Source organism: Delphinapterus leucas, chromosome 8 (genome assembly GCF_059928025.1).
Source record: "Delphinapterus leucas isolate spDelLeu-1000000601 "Yukka" chromosome 8, BTC_Dleu_Yukka2, whole genome shotgun sequence".
Taxonomy (NCBI): domain Eukaryota; kingdom Metazoa; phylum Chordata; class Mammalia; order Artiodactyla; family Monodontidae; genus Delphinapterus; species Delphinapterus leucas.
Window position 1 is genome coordinate 73,647,222 of NC_143136.1, and position 27,239 is coordinate 73,674,460.

The window sequence follows — 27,239 nt, forward strand, 5'->3', positions numbered from 1 at the left end:
TTATTTATTTTTACGACTTCATGTAGCCTGACCATCCTCTCTCTGCAAGCCAGTGATTTGACAGGAGGAGGGAAGTTTACATATGTGCCTTCTCAGCCGTGGTCATAACACTGGAACAGCTGCTGCCTGATTCTAATCAGCTGAATCTGAGCTCTGCAGAGCTGGGTGTTTCCTAGATCCACGGTAATGCTGCATCTAATTCTTTGTTATGGGTTAGAGGGGAACATGGACTTTCTGAGGATATGTATATTTGGGGCATGTGGGAAGGAGAGAAGGAGGCAGAATGAGAAATTCCTCTTGGAAGGGGGTGGTAAAATTCACCTTAAAGCAAGAACAAAAACCTCTGCTTTTATATATATATATATATATATATATATATATATATATTTTTTTTTTTTTTTTGCGGTACACGGGCCTCCCACTGCTGTGGCCTCTCCCGCTGCGGAGCACAGGCTCCGAACCTGCAGGCTCAGTGGCCATGGCTCACGGGTCCAGCCGCTCCGCGGCACGTGGGATCTTCCCGGACCGGGGCACGAACCCGTGTCCCCTGCATCAGCAGGCGGACTCTCAACCACTGCGCCACCAGGGAAGCCCACTCTGCTTATATTTTTTATTCAAACGGTGATTTGGGGCAGGGAGCAGCCTCTTTTATTTATTTGCTGCATTTGTTTACCTTCTGAATTCTGGTATTTACACTAAGCCAGTATAAATGAAAAAAAAAATCACACCCATTTGGTAAAGCTATAAGGAAGAGATAGAGAAAAGAAAAAAACCCAACAGTCCAGTTTAACCTTTGGCTCCTGTGACGTATGTAACGCTGCAGGATGCCATGCAGAGTTACACAGTGTTTATCTTTAACATTATGTCCTAGTTCATATGCTTCACGCTGTCAGTTTTGCAAAGGGTTAGGGTGATTTTTGATAATTCAGTGGTGTTGCTAATCAGAGTGTCTTCTGAAGGGAAGGCTCTTGGCCATGCATAGGAATTAAGCCTTTCTCAGGAGAGAGGCAGAGTCAGACACCATCGTGAGCCTCCTTCTTCCTTCTTACTGTGTCTCTGTATGTGGGTTACCTGAGCTCTCAAGAGCCGTTACCGCAGAGCCATGCTTAGCAGTAGCAGCGTGGTGGTGAGAAGTCAGCCATGCAAAGTGAGGCCTAGGGTGAGAGAGGCCAGGACTTGGTGGTGGTGTTTTCTCGCTAGTGTCTAAAACAGCGCCTGGCATGTATTTGGTGGTCAGTGAATATCTGACAAATGAATGAATAAATAATTATCATAATACAGAAAAGGTAATAAGAGACCCAGGAACTGATCTGGGCTGGGGACAGGGTAAGAAAGGACATCATCCTTTCAAAGAATGTATTCCAAGTTTTGGAAAAGAGAATCAGTGATAAGACAATCTTACATTCTTGCAGTTGATAAATTACCATGAGCACACGGGGTAGGCACTGGTGATGTCAACATACCGAGAAGGGGTTTTTGCTGTCAAAGAGTCACAGTCTAGTTGGAGGAGACAAAGGTTACAAGCACAGCACTAGGGGTGTTGGCCGGAAGGGCCTTCATGGCACACCAGGCTGGGATTGGCGACAGGCAGGGTTTGGGAGGATGAACAGGCATTAGACCAGCAAAGGAAGGACTGAGAAGGACTTTTGAGGCAGGGGAAGGGCCAGGCCCAGAGAAGTGGGGGGATACAGGTCACCACCCGGGTGGTCCAGCATGGCCAGAGCAGCCTCCCAGAAGGCATTTGGGTTGAGATTTGAGGCCCTACTAGCCTGGCAGGGGCTTGTGCATGAGGCGTTTGTCTTAGATCCTGAGGGCAGCGAGAACTATTGAAAGATTAATTAGATGCGCTTTGTGTGCTTTGAAAGAATTTTGTGGTAGAAGTGGATCACAGGCTACAGCAGGATTAGAGGTGAAGGGACGGGAAAAACTAGTCCCCCTGCAGGGTCGGGCAGACAGGCCCACGTGCTGCCTTTTCAAAGGCATCCCAACTATAGCAACTTGACGGTGGCCAACAAAACAAAAACAAAACAAAAACAAAACCCTTAGTTCCAAGAGAAGACCTCTGTTGCAGGTAGCTCACAAATTATAACAGCAGCAGTGAACGACAATAATCTAACACTAATTTCCGTTATGAAAACAGAAGGCTGAGCTGCTGACTTTCTTAGCAACTTTTACAAGACATTTAAATCCCTCTAGCTGGTCCTTTGTTCCTGTGTTGCCATGGAGTGTCAATAAGCCCAGCTCAGAATAACCCAGGCAGTGACATGAGAGGTGCAGCTTGCTCGCTGGCATGGTGGCTGGCCAGGTTACGCTGTTTTCATTGCTCCCGTCTTGGGAGGAGGACCGAGCAGCTGGTTGCCCGGGCAGCTGTGAAAGGTGTACGTCTCTTGGCTGCCCAGAGTTTGAAAGGCAACCAAAACTTGCCTGCCTCCTGACCATGTGCAGCTCCCGTTTGAGCAGATAGCAACTGAAAATAGCCCACTGCACACCTGTCCCTTGTACACCAGCCCCTGGCCGACTGCCATTTAGGACAGTGTGGGCTCCCTGGGTGGATAGGTGAGGGGCTGAACAGATCTCAGGGGTTCTTAGGAAGATCCTGGGAACTTTGGCCCTGGCTTAAAAGGAAACGAAAAAGCAGCAGGCTCCTCTGAGCAGTTCCACTGGGCACTTGGGTGGTTAGTGGGTGGCCGCAGTGCTTGCGTACGTGCGGTACGTGCTGAAGAAGCCATACCAGTTCTCCGTGCTCAGCCAAACTGGGGTCCGACAGACAGACTGAGAGGTATATGTTTTCTCCTGGAGGGAAAGGCTTTCCTAAAACACTCCTAGACGGTAGCCGTCATGGAGAACCCTGCCTCAGTTTTAGAGAGGGGAGGCACTGAGTGAAAACTATCTTGTTTGATTTTCTACGTGCTCTTTAATCCCCAGTGATTGTCAGTAGATCACTTCTACAAGGTGGCCCTCTGCGAGATCATACTCCAAATGTGGGCACAGAATAGAATCAGCATGTCAGGAGCTGTCTGTTTCCCTTTGGGACTCCTTCCATGTCCTTCCGGGCTTTCATCTCTGCCGCGGGCTTGCCATCGTTGGGCAGGCTTGGCACGCCGATGTGGATGGAAGAAGGCTCTGGAAGGAAATACTTCTGAAATGACTGGTGGTACTCAAGCTGCTATTTAAAAGTGACCCTTCTTAGAGTCTTGGGTTATCTTTAGGCCGTCAGTGCTCTACAGCCACAGGAGCCAAAAGGGAGTCTGTGGAAACTCTGGCCTGTTGCTCTCGCCTTGGTTTGTGTTTAGATATCGTTGCTCCTCAGCCAGTGGCCTCGTGACACATCTCATATTTAGCTGCCTTTCTTCTGCCAAGGTCCAAGATTATTGTGGAAGCTGGGAACGGTGTGCTGTGCCCCAGAGGCTGGGGTGTGGGGGGAAGGCATGTGTGTTTAAAAAGCCAGCTCTGGTTCACAGCATTCTGAAGAAAGTCTTCCTGTTTCTACCTTGAGTGTAGGCACCTGGGGCCTTTCTGTGGGCTCCGGGGTGAAAAAGAATAAGCTCAAAATGACCTACACTCAACTGTCTTATGGTGACTGTAGGATCTTTCGTCTCTGATGAGGAAGCCAGTCTTAAGCGTGTTGAACTTGGGAGTTAATGAATTCTTGTGAACCATATTAATTAGACTGATGGGGTAAAGAAGATAGGCGAGACAAAGATCAAGTTATAAAGGCTGGAATACAGATGCACAGGGCATGTACTCATGGGACTGAAGACATGGGATTCCTTCTTTCTTTGACCTTTCATGGAGATCTGGACCTGGTAGGGCCTTGGGACATGACTGGGAAGTTGGGAGAGAGGGAAGCAGCAATATCAGAGGCTTGGGCTCTGCCCCAGTTTTTCATCCTTGGATATCTTGATCTCTTTGGCTTCATTTGGGCTGGAAAGAAAATAGTCTGGAAATTACCTTGTTCCCTCTGCGCTTTTCTCTGGGATGGGGTAGGGTAGGGAGCTAGAGAGGAAGAACTTAGCTGAATTTAACTAATTCTAGACATTTTCGCCTTTAGCTCTGGGTGCCACGATGCCTAGAGGCTGGCATTCTAAGACTGTTGTTAACAAATTGGAGCCGTGCCCATCTTTTGAAGGATTTATCTCTGTGATTTGAAAGCTTCCGGAAAGGGTGTGGGGATGTGGTGGCGGCTGGCGGATGGTAAGCAGAGCAAAGGTTGGCAGTCTTGGAGGTTCTGTCCCTGATTCCCAGAGAAAAAGGTCGCGTAGGGCAGTGGAGGAGAAACAGAAGTGGGAGCTGGGCCTTCTCTGCTGTCCATTCCCGTGTAGAGCCCTCGTTTAGGGTGTCCTGTAAAACCAGAATTTTCAGTGTAGAGCCTGGGTAGGAAAACCTTGCTGGAGCAGCCGTGCACTCTCCAGATATCCCGGGAGGAAGGGGAGACAACCAGAAAGAGTCAGGAACACCTTTTCCCACACTGTGATCGGAGCTTCTAGCCTAAGACATGCTATAGATGGTACCACATCACTGGCTCTCCTGAATCTGAACAAGGAATGACTTCTCTGAAATGTTTATAATTCCTCAGCTTTTTTCCCCTTCTTCAGTCCTCTCTGTTACTCTCCCAACAAGTAGAGCTTCACTCAGATGCAAGAGTTGTCAACACCATGTGGGGTGGGCTGCGGCGGGCTGCTTTTCATTAGGCCTCGCAATCATCTGTTTCTCTGAAGCGACGATTCAAGAAGTTTGAAGACAAAATGAGGAAAGGGGTCATTATTTCCCCCCTTATGAAGGAGTCGCTTCACAGACATGGCATATGTGTTAAAGCTAAGTCTTTGCTATGTTCAGGGAGTCATAAAAAGCATGGAAGAGACAGACCGGTATCGTCTTAGGTCATACCCCACAGTGCTCTTTAACTTGTTAGTCATTTAAACACAGACTGAGTTTATGGCTTTGAAATAGAAGGTGAGACTGCTGCAATAGGCTTAACTTACACGGATTATTTCAGAGACCGGGAGTCAGCCCAGCCACAAAATAAACAGATGGAATTCTTCTTTATTTTCTTCCCCCCCCTCGCTCAGCTTCAGCAGTTCAAATGCAGGGTGACTTAGGACTCCGTATCACCTTCAGCAAAGCAAGAAGGGGAAAATGACGTAGTTCACCCTTCCTCACTCCCTGCTGAAAACGCCATTGTTTTCACCGACAGGAGAAAAAGGGCAGCGGAGGCCAGGGGCATCTTTTTTCCCTGCTGAGCAGGCAAGTCCTGCAGGACCTCCCTAAACTGGCTGAAGCCAGGGCACTCGTTGTGTTTTGGTCATCCTCATCACCGTAGCATCATCGTAGCCAAAGGTCCTCAGATCAGTCATCCAAGGAAGGACCTCCCATAAAAGCCTTGCTGTTCTATTGATGTGTTAAATTATGCCTTGTTTTTGGAACTCTTGCACTGTACCTCTTTCTTCCAACACACAAACAAGCAAACACAAAACCTACCACACCACAGAAAGTACTAATTTTCCACACTTGTAAGCCCGAGGAGGTGAGCAGGTGTGACGCTGTGGCGAGCTCCTGTAGGGAGAAGGGGTTTGCACAGACACGCTGGCTTGGTGACTAAGCCTTGCCTGAAGATCTCTGCTGACATTTAAAGACTTTATAGGCTCAGTCTTCTCTGAAAACCAGCATCATGTCTCTTCCCAGTGGGCTCTGAATCCTGTCTGTGAAGAGAAAATTCATTCTGAAACAAACATTCATCAGGCTTGTCCTCCTGCCAAGTGCTGAGGCAGCTGCGGAGAGCGTAGCAGTGAGCAAAGCAGGCTCAGTTCCTTCCCTCATGGGGCTCACAGTCTGCAGGGAAGACTTGGACGGTCGGCAGCCATGCAGACACACGTATGTGAGCATAGACAGGTGGCTGCTGTGTGAACAAACGCTTCTCTGAGGAGGTAACAGGTGAGGTGAGATCTCGGGGGAAGATGGGCACACACTGGGTGGATGGGGGCATCGGCAGGGAGAGAGCCGAGCATCCCACGTGGAGGGAATTCCACACCTAACGGACCTGAGCTCCTGAAGCAGGAGGAGCCCTTCCCAGAACTGAGGGCATCTGAGGCAGAAAGCAGGTCAACCAGGGCTTTTGTAGGCCGGGGTGACCACTGTGTCTACCCCCCCCTTTTTTTTTTTGTGGCAGCTTGCACAGCTTGAGGGATCTTACTTCCCTGACCAGGGATTGAACCTGGGCCACGGCAGTGAAAGCACCGAGTCCTAACCACTGGACTGTCAGGAAATTCCCTGCATCTCCTTTTTTAGGGTCGTGGAATCAAGCTTGTTCACCTGAGTGGGGGTGAGTCTGGTCAGCTCAGTGAGGGAACACTGGAGGAAGAACACATTTGGAGTGGAGGCATGATGAGTTCAAAACCGTGGAAACCCTACCATCGTTTCTGGTTGTCATTATTCTAATTTGTATGTGATCCTACTCAAATGCCTCTATTCTCTCTCAACTCCTGGAACATATTTGCTTCTTGGCTTTTACAGCTTTACCAAGTATCAATCTCTGATCAGGAAAAAAGAAAATATGATTTGGTTTCTCTAAGTGGATGTTTTATTATAATGAGAGCATTTAGGTACTTGGGTGTCTTTTATTTCTGGGCATATAGCCGGCCTTCTTGCCAGGCCATCAAATGCCCTTCACTAGGCATTCCGGACAGACCTTTGTGTTTCCGTCTTAGGAGCAGGCTTGCTGGCAGTGATACCTGGCATTGCAAAATCCTTCCGTAAGCCTTTGTTTAATGCCAGAGATCTCAGATGCTTTCAGGTTCTGGAGAGGTGCCACGCTGCACTCTCGGATTAGGAGCTGATGGAAGGACTCCCATATCTATGAGCCTAATATAAGCTGTCATTTCAAATGAATGAATCGTTTATACTGTTGGAAAGAGTCCAGGGATGTTTGGGGTTCCTTTTTTAGCCTATAAAGTTCTGAGCTATTGGACTTTTATAGCAGTAGTCTAATAACTGCCTATTATTTGTGCTGCTTTGAGATGAGCCTAAAAGAGATTCAGCCTGTTTCTTTTGCTGACTCCTGGGATCACGGCTACAGGCTGGTTGACTTGGACCATTTTCTCATTTGTCTTTTCTGTCAAGGACTTTAGTGGGAAACATGGGGTTTTGTTCACCATTTAGAATGATAATCAGTTTAAATGCCTTAGAGTATTCTGGAGTGCATGACTGGGCAGGTGGGTGGGAGAGCATGGAGAGCCATTTGTAGCTTGTGCCCAAATTGCTCCAGTCCCACTTAAGACATAAATGCGGGTACTCTTACTACGAGGCACGAGATTATCCCAAACTGTGGACAGTCTTAAAAAGGTCCTGAATGCTCTTTGCTCTGCCTCCTCCTCTGCCAGTTTAGGATTAGGCTGTGAGAGTAGGTGTGTCCAGATGGTGAGCGTATCGCCCAGAACAAGAAAAATCTTTTAAAAGTTTTGGCTGCGGTGAACCCCTGGGATTCCGAGCCTGTACCTCTGGTTGCAGAGCCAGCCCTGGCTCCTTCCAGGTGGTGCCGAGGACTCCCTGCTGCTCCCAGCCAGACGCGGGCTGCGAGTGTGTTCACACGGGCCTGGTTCTGGGGCTACAGAGGGCACAGGGTGCCAGCCATGACACTGAGTAATGCCGGGAGGTGCCTTTAGAACAGACAGTGTGGGTGAGCACCGCACACAGGGAATACCTCTGGCTTGACATTTCAATTACTGCATTATTTAAATGAGTGTCAATTAGGTAGCGTAGACTGGCTGCCTTCTGCCAGGGCACCTCCTAGTTATTAGCACAGGCAAGTGTAAAATGCTTCATATCAGATGTGGTGCTTCCTGGCTGGACTGTTGAAAATCAGTCACAGAAGGTGATTATCCTTCCTCGGCGTTCCCTGATGTGTAGAGTATTTATATCCTGGCCTGAGAGATTAGAGGTCCACAGACCCTTGCTTGGGGCCCTAAAAAAGCTTTGTGATAACTCTCACACCTCCCTGACCCACCATTGCTACCCCAAATAAGATATCACAGGCCCACACATGTTATGGTTATTCCTAAATTTTAACAAGACCAAAACAGTGAGTCATAGGCATTTGGGGGGCCTGCCGTGTTCCTTAGGCTTGTGGATATTAAGATCTGAAAATGTTACCACCTTGCTTTTAACCTGCTTTGTTGAATTAGTAATCCTAGCTCAGAAAATCCTTTTGGCATCCCTTCGACTAATCCACTCTGTCGGGTGAAATTGCCAAAGTGGCGTTTAACTGAAGTGTGTGCGTACGTGCAGACACGTGCATGGGTGTATGGGGTCATTCTCGTGAATTTAGGGTCTTCACTTATATCTGGCTGTATATAAAAGAATTGATTCACGAAGGGCTCTGCTAATTAGTTATATGGGAATATACAAATTAAGAAGATTAAATGTTGGTGAAAAGCAAAATAGGAAGCGAAGTTGTTGAAGGTTTTGTACTTTCCCATTTGCTAACTGCTGAACTGGGCTTGTAGTCCCTCCATAGCAGGGATTGAGTTAATTATTACATATTACTGAGCTGTCTTTCTTCCTTTTTTTCCCTTTTTCCTGATTGTGGTGGGGAAGATATATATGAAAACCTTGGTTTTCGACTTAGTTTATGACCCCACAGGATAAGATCTGATTAAGATCTATACCTCATTTAGCCTGGATGCACTGCAGAGTTGCCTGTAGTGGGTTGAATCTTACTAAAGATGGTATTTACTTGAGGCTGCTCAATTCTGGCAAAATTCTCTAGGCTACAGTTTAAACATCTGTCAGACAGTCCCCACATCCTTTCAAAAGCTAGAGACCTTGGAAAGGCAGTAGGCCTCTTGCACCTGTGCACCTAGAGTTCAGTTTGGGCTGGAGCTTTAAGAGCAGAGTTCACTCTGAGGGCACACCAGAGAAATTATTATTGTTGTTATTTTTTTTAATTGACAGTTTTTTATTTGAACCACAGAGTGTCATTAATTCTTTGGTACCCTGGACCATCCATTCCCATAGGATCAGTGATGAGTGAACCCTGTATGGTCTACAGTTATTGTTTGCTGTTGTTCCTGGGGGACCGTAGGTGCAGCGAGTGAATGATTCATACTCCTCAATTCATTATCAGCCTGTGATCAGCTCCTCTCCTGTATTATTCTCACTTTACCCCTTCATCCTAACACTAACCTCACTTCCCCAACCCAGCATCGATAGGTACAACCTCCTTAATGTGTTAAGTATGTATTTTTGGATATCAGTGACTTTTAACAATTATTTAGGGTTTTGAAGTACATGTTTGTGTGTCAAATTTACATAAATTGCTTTATTGCCCAGTTTTTGAATATAGTCTTTTTAATTCTCTGCTGTGCTCGCCACTAACTCTGTCCCTCACCCCACCCATCCATTTCCCTCCAAAGGATCATCACCTGTTGGGCAGCATAGTTGGCAACTCTCAGCCCAGCTTTGTGCCATTTGAGAGTGGCAAGCATGTCTAGACTCCCTAGAAATATTATCTTTCAACTTGCTTTTGGCAAGTGTAAACTTTTTGCTGGATTATGTCAACAGATATATATGTTTCTCATCCTCATAGAAATAGCTTGGTGCTGGGATTTCTCTTGGATTTCTCTAGGCAGGGAGAAATAAAGACCGTCCCTTGGCTCATTAAAGTTATTGCTCATTAAAAATGCCTGCGGGCTCTTGATCCTCGGGGGTGAGTCTGGTGACACACATACACTGTCACCGGCTATTTTGGATTTTCTGCTTTCGGGCATGTCTTTGCTCTTGGATGAGCCCCTTGTGGTTTTCAAAAGACCTAGCAAGTCAATTATAAATAGAAGGCTCGTGTCTGTGTGTCTGCATGCCCTTACTCTGTGGGACAAGGCACCCACATTACAGTGGGCAGTGAACTATTTTTCACTCCTTTGAAGAGGGAAGAAGAAAGATGAAGAATGCCTTTTCTCTTTCTGAGATAACCCACACACCTCTACACACACCCACACAAATCTGTGTAAATGAACTTGACATTTTCAAAGACCTTACCTTAAGGTCTCCTCTTGAAAGCACAGCCATCCAACCTGCTATATTTTAAGAAAGCAGCAGTTCTCTCACAGACCTGCTACAGAGGGTTCAGGGATTAGAAGGCAGCCTGTCTGTGCTGTAGACCTTCGGAGGGAGTTTTGAGAGCGACTCTCTTTATACGAACAGTGCTTTGGTGAAACTGGTGTCATCAGGCTAGTCAGTGGCCTCTGGGACTCGGCTATTTACATTCTGTCTTCACTTTCCTTCCCCGCTGGTGGAAACTGTTGGGACCCGCAAGTCTGAACTAATTACTCTAACAAAAGAGGGGAAAAGAAAGAGTGATTTGAAAGGTGAAACTGCAAATGAGTGATTTCAGAAAGAGGCAATTAGGAGGTCTGGTTCGGTATGATTCACTGATGATCCATCCTGCACCTTGGACCCACCTGCGTGGGCTATTCCTTTGGTCCCACTTGTTACCTTACTGTTCAGACATTGTTTTATTCCCTTTGTCTTTCTGTGCCCTCATCCTCAAAAATTGGTGCCAACTTTTTCCTGCCAGTTGAAAATGTTTAAGCAGTGTTTAGTCTCGTAATTAATGTGAAAACTTCAGTGTTGTACTACTGAAAAATTACTCTAGACGTTTAGCTGAAAATATTGATAATATGGATATGTAAGTATAGACCGTGCATCCTTGGGAACTCTTACTATACTGATGTGTTTCTGAAGCAGACAGGTGACGGCAGCAATGTCAGCAATCCTGTATTAGTAGTCGATGGAGGCTCGTGTGGAGGTAACGGGAGCTGGTGTTGACAGGCGCCATGTATTTAGGAGCCTCGTTTTAAAACACAAAATAAAGGTGATGAGCATTACGTTCTGGTAAAACATTTATTTTGGTTCAAGAATCGGGATGTGAGAGCCCATCAGACCAAAGATACCATGAAAACCACAGTGGGAGAAGTTCATTTTCAGAAACCTGTGAACAGATCATAATCATTCTTTGGCCTAGTATAGGATATAAAAGAGTACCCAGCTTATATCAACACATTCGTATCTTGAGACGTGATTATTATTTGGTGGTTGGTCAGCTGAGAGTTACAAGACAGCAGAAATATGGAAATCATGGCCAGTGGTGATACTTCACCTGACTTTGGTTAACGTGTTTGTAATGGTCTTGGAGAGACTGTATCGTTCCCCCAACGGGGTTAAAACCCATGCAGTGATTTTTTTTGTTTTCCTTCCTCTCTTCCCTTTGCAGATGAGAAGCCCAAGGTTAACCCTAGACTTTACATGTGTGTGTGTGAAGGCCTCTCCTGTGGAAATGAGGACCACTGTGAAGGCCAGCAGTGCTTTTCCTCGCTGAGCATAAACGATGGCTTCCACGTCTACCAGAAAGGCTGCTTCCAGGTCTATGAGCAGGGGAAGATGACCTGTAAGACCCCGCCGTCACCCGGCCAAGCTGTGGAGTGCTGCCAAGGGGACTGGTGTAACAGGAACATCACCGCCCAGCTGCCCGCTAAAGGTTCCCATGGACTTTTCTATTTCTAGATCAAGGGTTTTTGTTAGTATTGTCCTGATTCTGTGTGGGTTAAAGATGTAAGTAGCTACAAGGCTTTCCTCCTGCTCTTCCAACAGTGGGTGACAAGGGAAGTCCCTCTGGTGAGGAGGAGAAAGGCATGGCCTTTTGGAATCTACAAGGAGGATGGATGTTTTTGGGAAAGTGAGCAAGGTGATGTCTACCTTGGGGATGGCTTGGCTGACCAGATCTCTCTTGGTGGTCATGAGCAGGTGAACAGCTCCTGACATCCTTTTCTGAAAGGAGCTATGATGTCATAATTTCTGAGACAGTTCTGCTTTGTAAATGCTCATCTCTGTGTTGAGTGTGTAGGGAGGAAAGTGGAACATAAGATTCTGATGTCTGAGTGGAATACCTTCCCTTCTTTATGAGGAAGGAGACAACCTGTATGCCCTGCAATCCATCACCCATCTGATGCCCAGCAATCTATCACCGAAACTTGAAGCTGGGTGAGATTTCACATCAACCTCGTAGTTTATGTGGAATCTTCTCCGTATTATAGTCAATATGGATTTCAGTCCTCCTCTGAAACTGTTTCCTCATAAAATGAGCCCTAAATTGCTCTCTCAGAGTCCCTACAAACATGAATGTACCTTGGTCTTTGTAGACTCGTTCCAAGCCAAATTTACTCTCTTAATATATAGTACATTTTTAATAGACATACTTAACCAATTTTGCACTCACAAAAGAAGAAATAAACCGTAGGAGAGGCTACTAAGAGCATCCACGGCGAGAAATGTCAGCCAGAAAGGGAGGAGACAGAAAAATGTAAAAAACTGATACAAGATCATGTTACATAATTCATAATTTTTGAAGTTATGGTGAGGACCTTAAGGCATATAGAAAAGGTTAAAGTCTGATAAGCAAATAGGGTTCAATAATAAGAGAGAGTTTTTAATAAAAAGAGATGTTTTTATAAGCGAGGTCAGGTATTTAATGGTTAAACCTAAAACGGTACTTGATGGGATAAATTCTTAAACCTTGTGAGTTTGTTATTAATAGAGTGGATGGACCATGAAGAAATGCCTGCATTCACGTAGGAATGATACCTGCAGGGTGAAAAGTTTCTGATCTGCAGAACACTCTGCCAGATTAGAGCTGTGACACAGAATTTATTTTCTTAAGGAATTTCTGATTTAATTAGGGAGGCGCAATATTCATAGTTCAATGCTGTACATAATTAGCTTTACACTTTATCATACAAGTGACATGTGCCAAGTTGTTGATTAATTTGGATTTGGAAAGTTAAAAGAAATTTATAAAGGAAGTTCGGCTTGAGATTGGATGGCTGAAGAGGCCAGGGACGTGGAGAGAGTGAGGCACACGTGGGGAACAGGGCTTGGTGACGTGATGTCAGGAAAGGGTCTGAAATTCAGAGGTGATTATCGCCTTAGGATCTTTTAATTATGGACCTTCACTATGCAACTGAGAAACTTGGATTTAACTCAAAAGTGAATATTTGCTCGAGTGACATGTGACTATTCGAGTGAATGCACAAATGTTTGAATGGGTGTGTAATAATGTCTGAGCCAGAGAGTGAATGAGTGATCAGGTGAGTGAGTGAATCAAGGATAGAACGTTTTGAGTGAGCGAATGAATGTTGAATAAGCGAGTTAGAGAACAGGTGAATGAATAGGTTCCTAGGCAGAAATCATGATGTAATAGCAATGAGAATTCAGCAGTAGACCTCCAAGATACATTGAAGAGAGAGACCACAGATTGGATCATTTGGTCTTAACTCAGATAGCACTTTCTCATAGGAATATTACAGCATAGTGTCTGTCCGTAAGGGCTTGATGGTAAAACATCCTTACAGATCAAATCCAGGTTAATAAGGATAGTATCAGAGATTTGTGTAGTACTTTATATTTTAAAAACACTTTTCACATAGATGCATTAATAAATTGGTTCTCAGTGGAATTTTTTCAAACTCCTATTGTGTCTAAATGAATAATGGTTAAATGACTGGGCCGTTGGCCAAGGTATCAGGAAGTCTTTCAGTTTCAACACTTTGTGGCTTGTGAGACTGTGTGGTCAGGGTCAGGAGCGAGCTACTTGTCAGGCATTGGTTATGCTAAATAATACGTAAACAATGAGCCTTACGGCCAGTTACCCTTCTCTCTCCCATCTCCAGGGAAATCCTTTCCTGGAACACAGAATTTCCACTTGGAGGTTGGCCTCATCATTCTGTCTGTAGTGTTTGCAGTCTGCCTTCTAGCCTGCCTGCTGGGAGTTGCTCTCCGAAAATTTAAAAGGCGCAACCAAGAACGCCTCAACCCCAGAGATGTGGAGTATGGCACCATCGAAGGGCTCATCACCACCAATGTCGGAGACAGCACGTTAGCAGTGAGTTTGTGGCCCCAGGGGACCCCGAGCATAACACAGATGGCTGAAGATGCTTTCTTATTTCAAGCACGAAATGCTAACCAGTAACTGGTGACTGGACAGTGAGTGCACACATGCTACTACTGGTCACTTATGTCTTCAGCAAGTATATGCCGGCACCCCTATGTGAGTTCAGTCTCCTCTACATGAGAACATTTATTTTAGACAGACATTTACATTAAATGAGGGAGTGGATTTATTTTAGTCGATCCTTGGTAGTTATTTTTCTTTTGGGAGTAAGGGGACAGGGACAGACAATGGTTGCCTATAATTTTGATGGTGGGGGAGGGCTTGGAATTTATGGTACTCAGTTCCTCTATTTTTAGCAGTAAAAGTGCTTTCAAAAAAAGCACCTTTTGCTTAATATTAAAAATCACTTTCCCTTCTAGATTATTTCAGCGCCCTGTAATTTAAGACTTTTAAAACCTGACGTCCAAAAAAGCAGCTATGAAATTTTTCGTGCTCCTGTGCCGCCCCCTTGTGGACTGCACTCATTTGGTTAAACCAGTGCTGTCCAATTGCAATACGTGCGGCACATCTGTAATTTTAAATGTTCTAGTAGCCATCTTAAAAAAAGTTTACGAAAACCTCACAGGTGATATTAATTTTAAGAATATACTTAACCTAACATATATAATTATTATCATTTCAACATATAATTAAAGAATTATTAATGAGATATTTTGCATCTTTTTTTTTTTAACTAAATTTTAAAAATCTGTGTATTTTATACGTACAGCACATATCGGTTCAGATCAGGCACATTTCACTGTCTCAGTGTCAGCGTGTGGCTAGCAGCTACCCTAGCACAGGGTTTGGAACCATCGTATTTGTATGTTTTAAAGTTACTCTTTTGCACATTTTAAAATGATGAAATCACATCGAAAGCAACTGTCTTCCTTTTTTCACTTTTTAAAATTGTTTGTCAAGTGTTAATTTTAGAGCACCTTTAAACTTTAAGTGAGAAAAGGGATTGCATGCTATCGAATAGGTTACCATCGAGTGCCGAAGGGAGAAGTAATAACATTCTACAGGGGCACTGTGCTGAGTAGGATGCCCCCTTTAAAAAAAGGTGAAGATTTGTGTTAGAAAGATGTTAAAGTCATGCCAGTACTAAATCGAGACTCTCCTTGTCATTGGCTGATGAATTGAAAGACGGTCAAGGTGGTAGCTTTTAATGTGATTCAGTGTTATTTAATGCCATCACGTAAGATCATCTGTATTAAGTCTTGTTCTGCTAGACGACAGACTTAAAAGTGTCCGGGAGTTCTGCAGTTAAGCCTTTTTGCTGGGGAAGACTTGCCCTCACCAGTCATTGTAGCTCAGGTGCTACACCTGGACTACTACCCTTGGCGAGTTATTAAAACATTTGATGGTGGCTGATACAGGCTGGGAAATATCCCATCCTACTGCCTTCCCCATGACTGGACCACAGTCAAGTGTACTTTTTTTGTATGAAAATAAAGGGGAAGGAACCTCGTTTAGCTTCCCTTTACCTACCTATTTAATTGTGCTACAGTGAAACTGGGAAAAGAGGAGAAAAGGACATTTCATTCAAAAAGTAGAAAAATATAGTTTTTCTTTAGAAGTGTATTTAGAAGTTTGTTTCAAGTTTTAAGGCAAATTAAATGAATTCATTGAGTTAGGAGCAAGGACGATACAACGCTGAATCTTGACAAAACTTTAGCAGTAGTCAGAACTTTGTTCCTCAGAACTGCTAACATAACTAATCACATTGGGCACTGATAGGAATCTCTAGTGTAAATTATTATTTAAATGGCTTCTATAATTTTGAAAGCAGAATGCTTTCAAATATGCTAAAGTAGTCTTCTCAACTCAACCGTTTTAGATGACAGTATATCACGATATAATGACACGGTAAACAACACTGTTTAAAAACAAGTTGTCATTATTGGTCTACATACTTGCTTATTTAAGTGATATTCTCATTTATATGACTCAGCAATGCGTACCTTACTAAACAGCTCTCCTACATTGAAAAAGAAGTCTTGGGATCCAAGAGTTGAAGTAGATGTTTGTTAGTCTTTGGTCGATTCCGCCCGCCCTGAAGTCTATGAACTAGGTTTAGAACCAGGATTGTACATTATGAAAAAACAACACATTAGTTCTATAGTAATTTCAGAATTATTCTCTCAAAAAAATTGAATGAATAAAGAGAAAAACGAACAGCAAAAGAGATAGGGAGATGTGAAACTCTACTTCATCTACATTCAGTTTCTTGTTGAATATCCATTTTGCGGCTTCTAAGGATTCTAAATTTCTTCCTTTAGATGTTCAGGTTTTGGTAATTTTGCTGATCAACAGTACTTCACAGTGGTGCTCAGAGTAAGTAAAAGACAATGAAACTCAAACAAGGCAATGTATTCATGTAACAGGCCAGCTAAAATGTTTGGGAAAGGACAGCTTTGGGGAGTGTTAGATCAACATTACTGCAACCTTCCCACGATCACCATGGGCACAATATTGTTTATTATAGATAATCCATTCCTGATTCAAAAATGCTTCTGCTTCTTGGCTTGCACTGAGAGTAAGAAGGGAAAATTTATGAATGAACTAATTGGGAATCTTTTTTGCGGTGTGTTCATTTTTAGAAGTAGATTTGGGGCATGGTTTTATGTTTCAATGAAAGTCGTATTTTTTCTCTCTGCTTTGTGGGTAACTGACATTGAGAATGACGTACAGTATATGAAATCACGTGTGAGAAACTTTTGAAAATTGTAAAGCACTATAGAATTTAAGAGTCTTTCAATAAAAAAATTTTTTTTTTTAAATTAAAAAGTAGACAACTGTTAACAAAAAAAAGAGAAATGACATAGAGGTGTTAATTTTGTGATTCTTGTTCCCCACCTACCTAGTAACCTCCATCCAGGTAGCCCTCTCTGCTTGAGTGTACCAGTCTGAGGACTCAGATGGCCACTGGAGTCTTTACAAGACAAACAACATTAGAGTCATTTGGTTCTTATTCCTAATTTGTTTGTTCCTTATTAGAGTTCCTTGGCATGTCAACTAAAGTGCATCCTTTGATAGGTATTCTGAGCAGGGCCGAATATGGTCAATTTTGCTCAGCTCTTGGACTTGAAGGCCTTCGATTTTTGCTCCATTTTCTCTTCTAGCTACTGTTTCCCCTTGGGCTCAGCCCTGCATGTTGGACTTTTTAATTTACATCTTTGACTTTGTCCACTCAGCTTCTTTCTTTATATATTTTCTTCTAAAACTCTGGATACAAGAAAGGACTACTCATCCCTCAGGAAAACCTATCCCATATTAGGGAAAGGGCTAGCTTCTGGTTTTCCTAAGAAGTGAAACCAGTTCTTCCTCCAGTGGGGCTTTCCATGCACACGAACGGGCCATGTGTCCAAGACCACTGCCTCCATGCCAGTTACACCCACGTGCACGCTCATACTCTAACCTGGGAGCAGTTCCTCAATACTTTCTCTTTCTCCTTGTTTTGAACCGCAGGATTTATTGGATCATTCGTGTACGTCCGGAAGCGGCTCTGGTCTTCCTTTCCTGGTACAAAGAACAGTAGCCCGTCAGATCACACTGCTGGAGTGTGTTGGTAATTCTTTTTTCCCTTTCTTTGCGGGTTATGTGCCGTGGTTCTAGAAGTAGGATGGACCTTGGAAAATCTGCTTCGTGTTGCCTCTTGCTTGTTAAACGTCAGGAGATGTGAGGTAGCCATGTGGTAGTATGCCTCTAATCTGTGACTTGTGTTGGAGCACTTGAACTTGGTGAAGTTCTTGTCAAAGAACTAGTATCCACTAGGCAGGATACAGAGTGCCCAGTCAAAAGATTTCAGTTTTAAGTAGACCCTTCCGGATGATGGGAATGCTTGAAAATGAACTAACATGGCTGCTCCAGACCACAGGCATTGGGGAATCTGAGGTAAGTCGGCTTTTGGACAGTAAACTTGATTATTGTGATTTTATACTTCCTCACTCTTCCCCTGCCTTAAAAAAAAATGAAATAAATGTACCAAAGCTACCCTTCATAACTGCTTTATTTAAATAAGAGCTGTGTACATTTCTCTGTGGCCTCTCACATTTTTTCCCATATTGGAACATATTTGTATAGAGATATTATCATAGTGTGTGTATAATTTGTCCCTGTTTTCAGTTTTAAGCTCACACACGTTTTCATGTATTTGTACACATCACAGGTATTTTGAAGATTATGTAATTGTCTATTGCGTGATAACTTTAACAATACTGTTTGAAAAATGTTTTGCACATGTTGCTTCTTTTGAGTACGCAGAATAAATTTCTAGGAATTGGGGTTCCTGGGTCAAAATCTGTGACTTTTTATGGCTTGTCTTATATATTGCCGGATTGCCCTCTAGGAAGGTGGTGCAAATGCTTTTTTCTTTAAAGTCCTGATTTTTATTAGTTTTAGTTTTATGAGGTGGGCATTTGCAAGTCACATGACAGTTTTCATTAATTTCTCCTTTAGATGGCATGCAGGCATGCAGGGATGGCCACAGTAGCAATGATGGATTAGAAACATCTCCATACTCTCCTGGTTCTCCCAGTTTTGGGGGGCTGGCTTTGCAGCTCTTGCCGTATCATCTTTTGCTTTTGGGAGGTGACGGGCCAACATAGGCTGCCTTCACCACTTGGCTGCTATCCTCTGACTTTTCTTCCTGTTTTCATGGAAACCAGGACACCCCCAAATGCAGTAGTGGAAGGGGGTGGCGGGCAGAGGTAGTAGAAGTGACTGCCACCTTCAGGCACACAGGTGGCCAGCAGGAGCCTGTTGCCTTTTCTCTACGTCTGTAGCTACTGCAACTGTTTCTGAACTCCAGCTTCATGCTTCTCCTCCACGGTGGACTGTGCGTAGAGAAACTAAAAATGGAAAAGCCCCCAGTGTGCTCACTGCTTAAAACCAGAGTTGTCCTCTTGTACCAGCTAACATCCTATTTGATTATGAACAAGGGTACCTGGGTAGGGGTAAGAAGTGAAGGGGGACATTACCCCCCATCCTCCTGTCCCATGGCCACTCACCATTCAGAGAGAGAGCAGCAGCTCTCATGACCGGTCCTCAGAGATGGACCCCAGAGTCCAAAGGGCAAAATAATACTGCACCTTTAAAAATGCATACTGTTTCCGGTTGTATAGATGTTCTTCAGCATATTTTGAAATAGCTTATGTTCAGTTATAGCGTTTTATTGGCTCAGTGCTAAAGAGCCGTGCCTTTCAGTTGCATCTAGTTGGTGTTCATGTAGTACAGGCTTGAATAAAAATGTATGTAATGAACTGTTCGGATGTTACCATTTTTGGTTGAAAAACATGAGAAGTTGGACTAGATCCGTTGTTACAGATGGTGATCAATGAATCTCCAAATTTTAGGTGCTTTAGGGGACCCCCCCCCCCGTTTTGGGTCTCCATGGCCAGGACTTTTGGGCAGCTCTGCTTCTGTTTTCAGGGACTTCTGCATAAGGTTGCATTTGCAAAAAGCATTTGACAACTTAACAGCCTTTGAAAACCATTTAAGTAGGTTTCTGTTTCAATTCTGTCTACTTACGCTGACATCTATCTCTGTTTGCTCTAAAACAAAGGATTTAAGGCAACTGTATAGTAATGTCCACAATGCTCTGGGATATTTTTCTCTCCTTCCTAATGAGAATATGAGGACAAAGGGCAAATAAAGATACAGAATGGAACCAAAGGCAGGAATAGATGAGCCTTCTCTTTTGTAGCAGTCGATTTTGTAGATCTTAGCACTAGCCTTCATCTTAAACGACAAATGCTGGGCAATTGCTATGACTTTATTCCAATTAATCCTGCACTAAATACTATTTTTGTGACTTGACGGTGGCCCACAAAAGACCACTTACTGGCTTCATTTAACGCTCTTTTGGGTTAGTCACTGGTATTTAGCAGGGACATGGCTTGTCGTAAGGGAATCTAGATTGAGCAGTTTTGATTATGTTTTGATTATGTCCAGGCATAATCTCCTGGACAGACGTGCTTTCTCCCTCCATGTTTGGGTTCTCAGCGGCTCAGTTTTCCAGCAAAGAGCTGCATTCCTGTATGTGTAGGTGGTGCTGCAGCAGCTTATTACCAGCTGGGATTCCCAGCAGCCACCTGCCTTGGTAGGAAGCCCCGCTACCCTGCAACTCGTATCTCCTGCTGCATCGTTTTCCAGGTGCCGCGTCTGCCTTCACCTTGATCATACCCCGTGTTGATTCCCCCCAGTCTCGCGGTAATTCCCTCCTCCTCCCAACCTCCCTGATCACCTACCTGTCATTAAGGAGAAAAACGGGAGCAGACATAATCAAAACATAATCAAGGGCTTCCCTGGTGGCTCAGTGGTTGAGAGTCCGCCTGCCGTTGCAGGGGACACGGGTTCGTGCCCCGGTCCGGGAAGATCCCATGAGCCGCGGAGCGGCTGGGCCCGTGAGCCATGGCCGCTGGGCCTGCGCGTCCGGAGAGGCCACAACAGTGAGAGGCCCGCGTACTGCAAAACAAAAACAAAAACAAAACATAATCAAAACTGCTCAATCTAGATTTCCTTACGATAAGCAATGTCCCTACTAAATACCAGTGACTAATCCAAAAGAGCATGTAGTTGACAAGCTGACAGTTGTGCTGGGGCTGCAGGAGGGGGCACGAACTCCTCAGATCAGATCACAACTCGTCACCGTTTTTTGAAAATGTTTTCTCCAAGTGGCCTTTTCAGTGCCACCCACTTGTGGCATCACAGGGACTGTCTTGCAGGCGAACACCCATGACCAGTGTCAGAAATCGGGACTGTTCTGGGATTATGTGTTTAAGACCTTGCAAATCCTCTTTTGAAATATATCCTCCGCCAAGAAAGCCTTTAAGGACGGCAGTGGCTGTCTGTCGATCTCCTACACAGCATTGCTCTGTGTGTGTGTGCGTGTGTGTGTTAATCCTTCAGAACACATATCTCAAACTCACTGATCTCTTTTGTGAAAAATATAAATGCATATGTAAATTCACAAATGTGGACTCTTAGAAAATGCCGATGTTGATCCTTTATTAAGGGAAGGAATCAAGTAAGTTACTCAGTTAAGCCCCATACACGCTTTTTGGCTTTCGTCAACACTGAAACCTAATAATCTGTACCATTTTCTAAGTTTTACTAACTTTCATGTGCTTTTACAAACTATACGCATTTCATACCTTTTCATAGAGGAATGTAAAGGTAAACTTTGTAATTAGCAGCCCATTGTACAGATGCAGATTCCGAGAGTGTTTCATTCGATAGCATAGTAGGGTGGCTGGGAGGGGCAGTTTCCACCTTATTTTTGGATGTCTTTACAGGCAAAAAGTAGTGGTATTTATACCCCTGGGTTGTGTTTTTCCATGGGAGGGGTTAAGAGTTGCTAGCATGAAGTTCGTTGGCTACCTGTCCTGTTCTACTGTCCAAGGTCACCTCTGTGTTGCTTTCCACAGGGAAAGGCAGGTATGGTGAGGTGTGGAGGGGCAGTTGGCAGGGGGAGAATGTCGCTGTGAAGATCTTCTCCTCCCGGGATGAGAAGTCGTGGTTCAGGGAAACAGAGTTGTACAACACTGTGATGCTGAGGCATGAAAATATTTTAGGTAAGTACAAAATTTATACTTTTTTTCTAGGAAGAAATAATTGCCTGCCTTTGCCCTCTCAGATTTGGTGTGTCTGAATTCGCAAGTCTCTCCTAAATGGTGACATAGGGACCATCAGCATTTATACGCTGTTTAATTTTCTTTCCACATGAATTGCTTGTGTTAAGTCTGCGAAGAAGCTAAGTTTGAAGATTCTCTGGATGATGAAAAGGAAATCGTTATTGCTAAGTCTTCCTCTGCAGGTTGTTACTTAAATAACAAAAACTTGCCCCATATTGTTCACTTCAAGGCTTCCTCTGTAGTTCTGCTTACCCCACCCTTTTTGAATATTTATTACTTGAATCAAACTAAGAAAGATCTTTGGACGATTTCCTAGAGATTCATAGCTCCCAGGGATATCGTAATTAAATGCACATTCCTTCAAACAAGGCATCGTTTTTAAAGCCCAGATTTAGAGAAGGATTTAGCATACATTTTAATTTGGAAACTAAAGCTTGGAAACATTTGTGAAATATGTGAAGAGCCCATTGAAATACTGCTATGGAAGTATAAAGGGTTAGAATATTCCTTTAGCCCGCTGACTTCTTTGTTTTTGAAAAGTTTTTCTACATGTGTTTATACTAATACATATATGATGAATGCTGCCTGGGGTGCTTCTTTAATAGTGGCTATAAAGTTTCTATAGAACTGGACTATTTATAGGATAGTGTTGGCCACTGCATGGCTATGGGATCAGGTCTGGCTTATAGGAAGGCCACTGCCAGAATTTATTTCTATTCCAGTATTGCCAGTTTAGTATTAAGCCTGAGTCAGGTTGTCTACAAATCATGGTTTGACAGTTGTCCAAAGGTTTGCTTTAACAGTTTGGTGGTATGTTCCATCTCAGACTTGTCTCAGTTGCTGTTGTCATTTTCTCCCCTGCCCTTCCCCCTTGGGCTCTCACCATCACCTAGGCCTCCTCACTTGTATCGTTGCTATGGGTCTCCCCTCTCCAGTCCATCTTGCCACACTGAATTATCTTCCACTGGGGAGCTGAGACACTTCTGCTCAGAGTGTCTTTGATGACTCCCACATCGCTTGCAACATTTATGACTTCTGAGCCTGGCATTCCAGACTCCCTATTTTGGGGTCCCAAGAGGACTCTGCTACTTCCTGTACAAATATGCCCACGTGCAGTCAGTTCCAATATTTGTCACTCCTTGGGATTGCCCTTGAACATTCAGCTGTCTGTGTCTTCATTCATGTTGCTCTTGGTCACCCACTATCCCCATTCCACCCTCGACCCACTCCTTCCTTCATCAAAACTTCTTAGTTCCCTTCCAGACTCTCCCAAGGGATTTACTTGGGCTTTTCTGCACTCCTGCACTTTTTACCTCCTGTATAACTCTTATCGTGACCGCCTTGTATTGCAGTTAGATGCATGTGTGTTAACAACAACAACGACTATAGTTACTATGCAGTAAGCACTGCTTTGTGTCATGCACATTTTCTCATTTAATCTTCACCATGACCGTAAGAGGGCAGATATTCTTATTTTCCTGGTTGTAACTGATAAGGTAACGGAGGTACAGAGAGGTTAACATCACCCAGCAGGTTAAATAATGGAGCTGAGAATCACACCGGATGGTCTAACTCTTAACCACATGGTAGTTAGCTCATGGAATTGCTTCTTAGATTCTAGAGTCATAGTGTGAGGTGAAAATACATCTACAGTCAAAATTACCTTTAAATGTCCCAATATTTCCTCTGACACTGGAACAGACTGAGGTTGGGTAACAGATAAACCACTGGCTGTGTTAAAAGTCAGGATGGGGAAAAAAAAAAAAAAAAAAAGTCATGATGTACAAGAAGTACTTATCTTTAAACAGTAGAAGTACTCTTTTTTTTTTTTAACATCTTTATTGGGGTGTAATTGCTTTACAATGGTGTGTTAGTTTCTGCTTTATAACAAAGTGAATCAGTTATACATATACATATGTCCCCATATCTCTTCCCCCTTGTGTCTCCCTCCCTCCCACCCTCCCTGTCCCACCCCTCCAGGCGGTCACAAAGCACTGAGCTCACCTCCCTGTGCTATACGGCTGCTTCCCACTAGCTATCTACCTTACGTTTGGTAGTGTATATGTGTCCATGCCTCTCTCTCACTTTGTCACAGCTTACCCTTCCCCCTCCCCATATCCTCAAGTCCGTTCTCTAGTAGGTCTGTGTCTTTATTCCTATCTTACCCCTAGGTTCTTCATGACATTTTTTTCCCTTAAATTCCATGTATATGTGTTAGCATACGGTATTTGTCTTTCTCTTTCTGACTTACTTCACTCTGTATGACAGGCTCTAGGTCTATCCACCTCATTACAAATAGCTCAATTTCATTACTTTTTATGGCTGAGTAATATTCCATTGTATATATGTGTCACATCTCAGTAGAAGTACTCTTAACGGGCAGGTGCACGTACTCTGAGAAGCACGTGGGGTCTGAGACTCACTAAAGGAAGGGCATGTTCAGGCAGCCCCTCTCTTCTCATGGGCTCATGGGCTTATGGGCTCATTGATCAAAACGCTCTAGATGTTGCCGTGCTATGCAAGTAGTCACTTTATCCATGCTCTTGAGTTAAATGACCTGTGATACCAATCCACTGTACACCCAGTACAAGAATTATTTCCATTGTTTTTGCTTTCACACCCAGTCCTGAGGACAGTTCCCTGCACGTGGTGGGTGCTTAGTAAATATTGATTAAATTGGATTTAATCACGCAGGAAATTTGAAAGTCACCTTTGCAGAATGATTCATGTGAGAGAAGTTAGGTTCCCTTAGTGTGATCACAGAAGGCAAAACATTGTCCACTTCTTATTACATAATGATCCATGGAAACTGCGAATTCATGAGATCTTGTTACTCTCATCATAATTGCAGCTGTATGGATTAATTTTACTGTGTAGTCGGTCCTCTTAGTTGAGACAGCTCGTAGAAATGTACCACCTTTTTTTTTGGTTAAACTTCTTTCCCTGCCTTAGCAGTTTTTTTGGATGTAGAGACTTTAAGGTTTTCTGTGACATTTTCTTTTCTATCAAAAGATTGTTTTGAATATCAGATCATGATTTCCCCCACCCTTGAGTATTGCTAACTCTAGCCCCCTCGAAATACATAATTAAATTACACACACGTATAAAATTATGGGCCCTCGTTGTTTATCCCCTCCAAAATGATATCTTTCCAATGACTAGTTTGGATTTCAGCTGTTCCTTCTGCTGTGTCTGGTGTAGAAGTCAGCAGATAAGTGAATGACGGGAGGCTCTGTTTGGTGGTTGGAACAGTGTCTGGGAGTTTGGGAAGCCAGTTTCTATTCTCAGCATCATTAGAGGCCCACTCTGTGACTTTGGGCCAAAGTTGTATGTTTCTGAGCATCCTTTTCCTCATGACTGAAACCAGGGAGTTTCAGTTAATATGACAATTTCACTCCAAAGTCTCATCTTACACTCTTTAAAAAAAAAAAAAAAATGGTGGTACATATGATATCACTTATATCTAAAATATGACATAAATGAACTTATCTATGAAACAGGAGCAGACTCACAGACATAGAGAACAGACTTGTGGTTGCCAAGGGAGAGGGGAGTAGGGGAGTTCAGAATTAGCAGAGGCAAACTAATATATATAGGATGGATAAACAACAAGGTCCTACTGTATTGCACAAGAATATTCAAGATCCTGTGATAAACAGTAATGGAAAAGAATATGAAAAAGAATATATATATATATGTATAACTGAATCATTGTGCTGTACAGCAGAAATTAACACATTGTAAATCAACTCTACTTCAATAAAATAAATTTTTAAGAGCGATTATAGCACTAAAAGAAATGGTACAATATCCATTAAGTTGACCATTTTAATCATATAAGTGAGATTTAAGTACAGTCATATTGTGCAACCGTCACCGCCCTCCATCTCCAGAACTGCCACATACTCTTAAAAGGTACTGCTTAACCATTTAATCAGTCAGAATTCCTTGAGACCAATTGGAACTGAAGGAAACTACCTGAAAAAGATATTAAATTACAAACTTTGGGGCTGTAATTGAACCCAGGACTATTTTGAACTATAATAGTAACCAGCTACTCTTGAACACTTACTGTGTGGTAGGCATCATATGAAACATTCTACCTACAATAACTCTTTATTTTCACAGTAACCCTTTGAGATATAGGACGGTGCTATCCATATCTTATAAATGAGGAAACCAAGGTGACGATTTTATGTGACACATGTGGGATCACCCAGCTCAGGATGGTGAGCCGTGTGGATGCCCAATAGTCTGGCTCTGGGGTCCAACACTCTCAAGCCCTGTGCTCCCCAGCATGGTGGCCTCACTCCTCAGGTATCAGAGCTGCCCAGCACTTGGTTCCCACGAGAGCTGCCAGTGAGAGGCTTACAAGGGCACTGCTTACCTCACTTAAGATTTGGGGTTTTATTTTCGTTTATGAGGCACCTGGGAGGATGACTTTGGCTGTTATGTAAGAGGCTTTTGCCCTTATCACGTTCTCTCAGTGTTATGAACACGTCCAATGGCTGGGCCAGGCTTCCAGTGTATGGGCGGGCACCTGTTCAGTCTCCACCAACAGTAGAGTGCTTTGACTCAAAATACAAAAGTCCCATAAAAATGGTCTAGCATGTTGAAGCAAATGTAGTTGTACAGTTCACACTTAAGTGGTAAATAGTTTTATAAAAAATCTTACTTATTTAAAAGTCAGTTTTCTTGAAGGTCTAGAGCCTAACTAACGGGACAGACAAAAATCCTTCTCTAAGAACTTGGGGACTTAGAGAAGGTGAGAGAATAAATTGTAGCTATTTATTTATTTAATCAATCACTCAGGGAACCTACCTCAACATAGTAAAGGCCATATATGACAAACCCACAGCCAACATCGTTCTCAGTGGTGAAACACTGAAGCCATTTCCTCTAAGGTCAGGAACAAGACAAGGTTGCCCACTCTCACCACTATTATTCAAAATAGTATTGGAAGTTTTAGCCACAGCCATGAGAGAAGAAAAAGAAGTAAAAGGAATCCAGATCGGAAAAGAAGAAGTAAAACTGTCACTGTTTGCAGATAACATGATACTATACAAAACAGAATCCTAAAGATGCTACGAGAAAACTACTAGAGCTAATCAATGAATTTGGTAAAGTAGCAGGATACAAAATTAATGCACAGAAATCTCTTGCATTCCTATACACTAATGATGAAAAATCTGAAAGAGAAGTTAAGGAAACACTCCCATTTACCACTGCAACAAAAAGAGTAAAATACCTAGGTATAAACCTACCTAAGGACACACAAAAGACCTATACGCAGAAAACTATAAGACACTGATGAGAGAAATCAAAGACGATACAAACTGATGGGGAGATATACCATGTTCTTGGATTGGAAGAATCAACATTGTGAAAATGACTATACTACGCAAAGCAACCTACAGATTCAGCGTAATCCCTATCAAACTACCACTGGCATTTTTCACAGAACTAGAACAAAAAAATGTCACCATTTGTATGGAAACACAAAAGACCCCGAATAGCCAAAGCAATCTTGAGAAAGAAAAATGGAGCTGGAGGAATCAGGCTCCCTGACTTCAGACTCTACTATAAAGGTACAGTAATCAAAACAGTGTGGTTCTGGCACAAAAACA

The 27,239-nt window shown here is 43.3% G+C and overlaps 1 protein-coding gene across 4 annotated transcripts in view; it reads left to right on the forward strand.

Annotated features, from left to right (window-relative positions):
• ACVR1 (activin A receptor type 1) overlaps positions 1-27,239 on the forward strand; it is a 126,463-nt gene that overhangs the window by 78,057 nt on the left and 21,167 nt on the right. For all 4 annotated transcript variants that reach the window (XM_022569771.2, XM_022569770.2, XM_089916806.1 and 1 more), the window contains 4 exons: positions 11,264-11,527; positions 13,716-13,927; positions 17,447-17,546; positions 21,406-21,552. In XM_022569771.2, the coding sequence (XP_022425479.1) occupies positions 11,264-11,527; positions 13,716-13,927; positions 17,447-17,546; positions 21,406-21,552 (723 nt within the window). The remainder of the gene's footprint in view (positions 1-11,263; positions 11,528-13,715; positions 13,928-17,446; positions 17,547-21,405; positions 21,553-27,239) is intronic.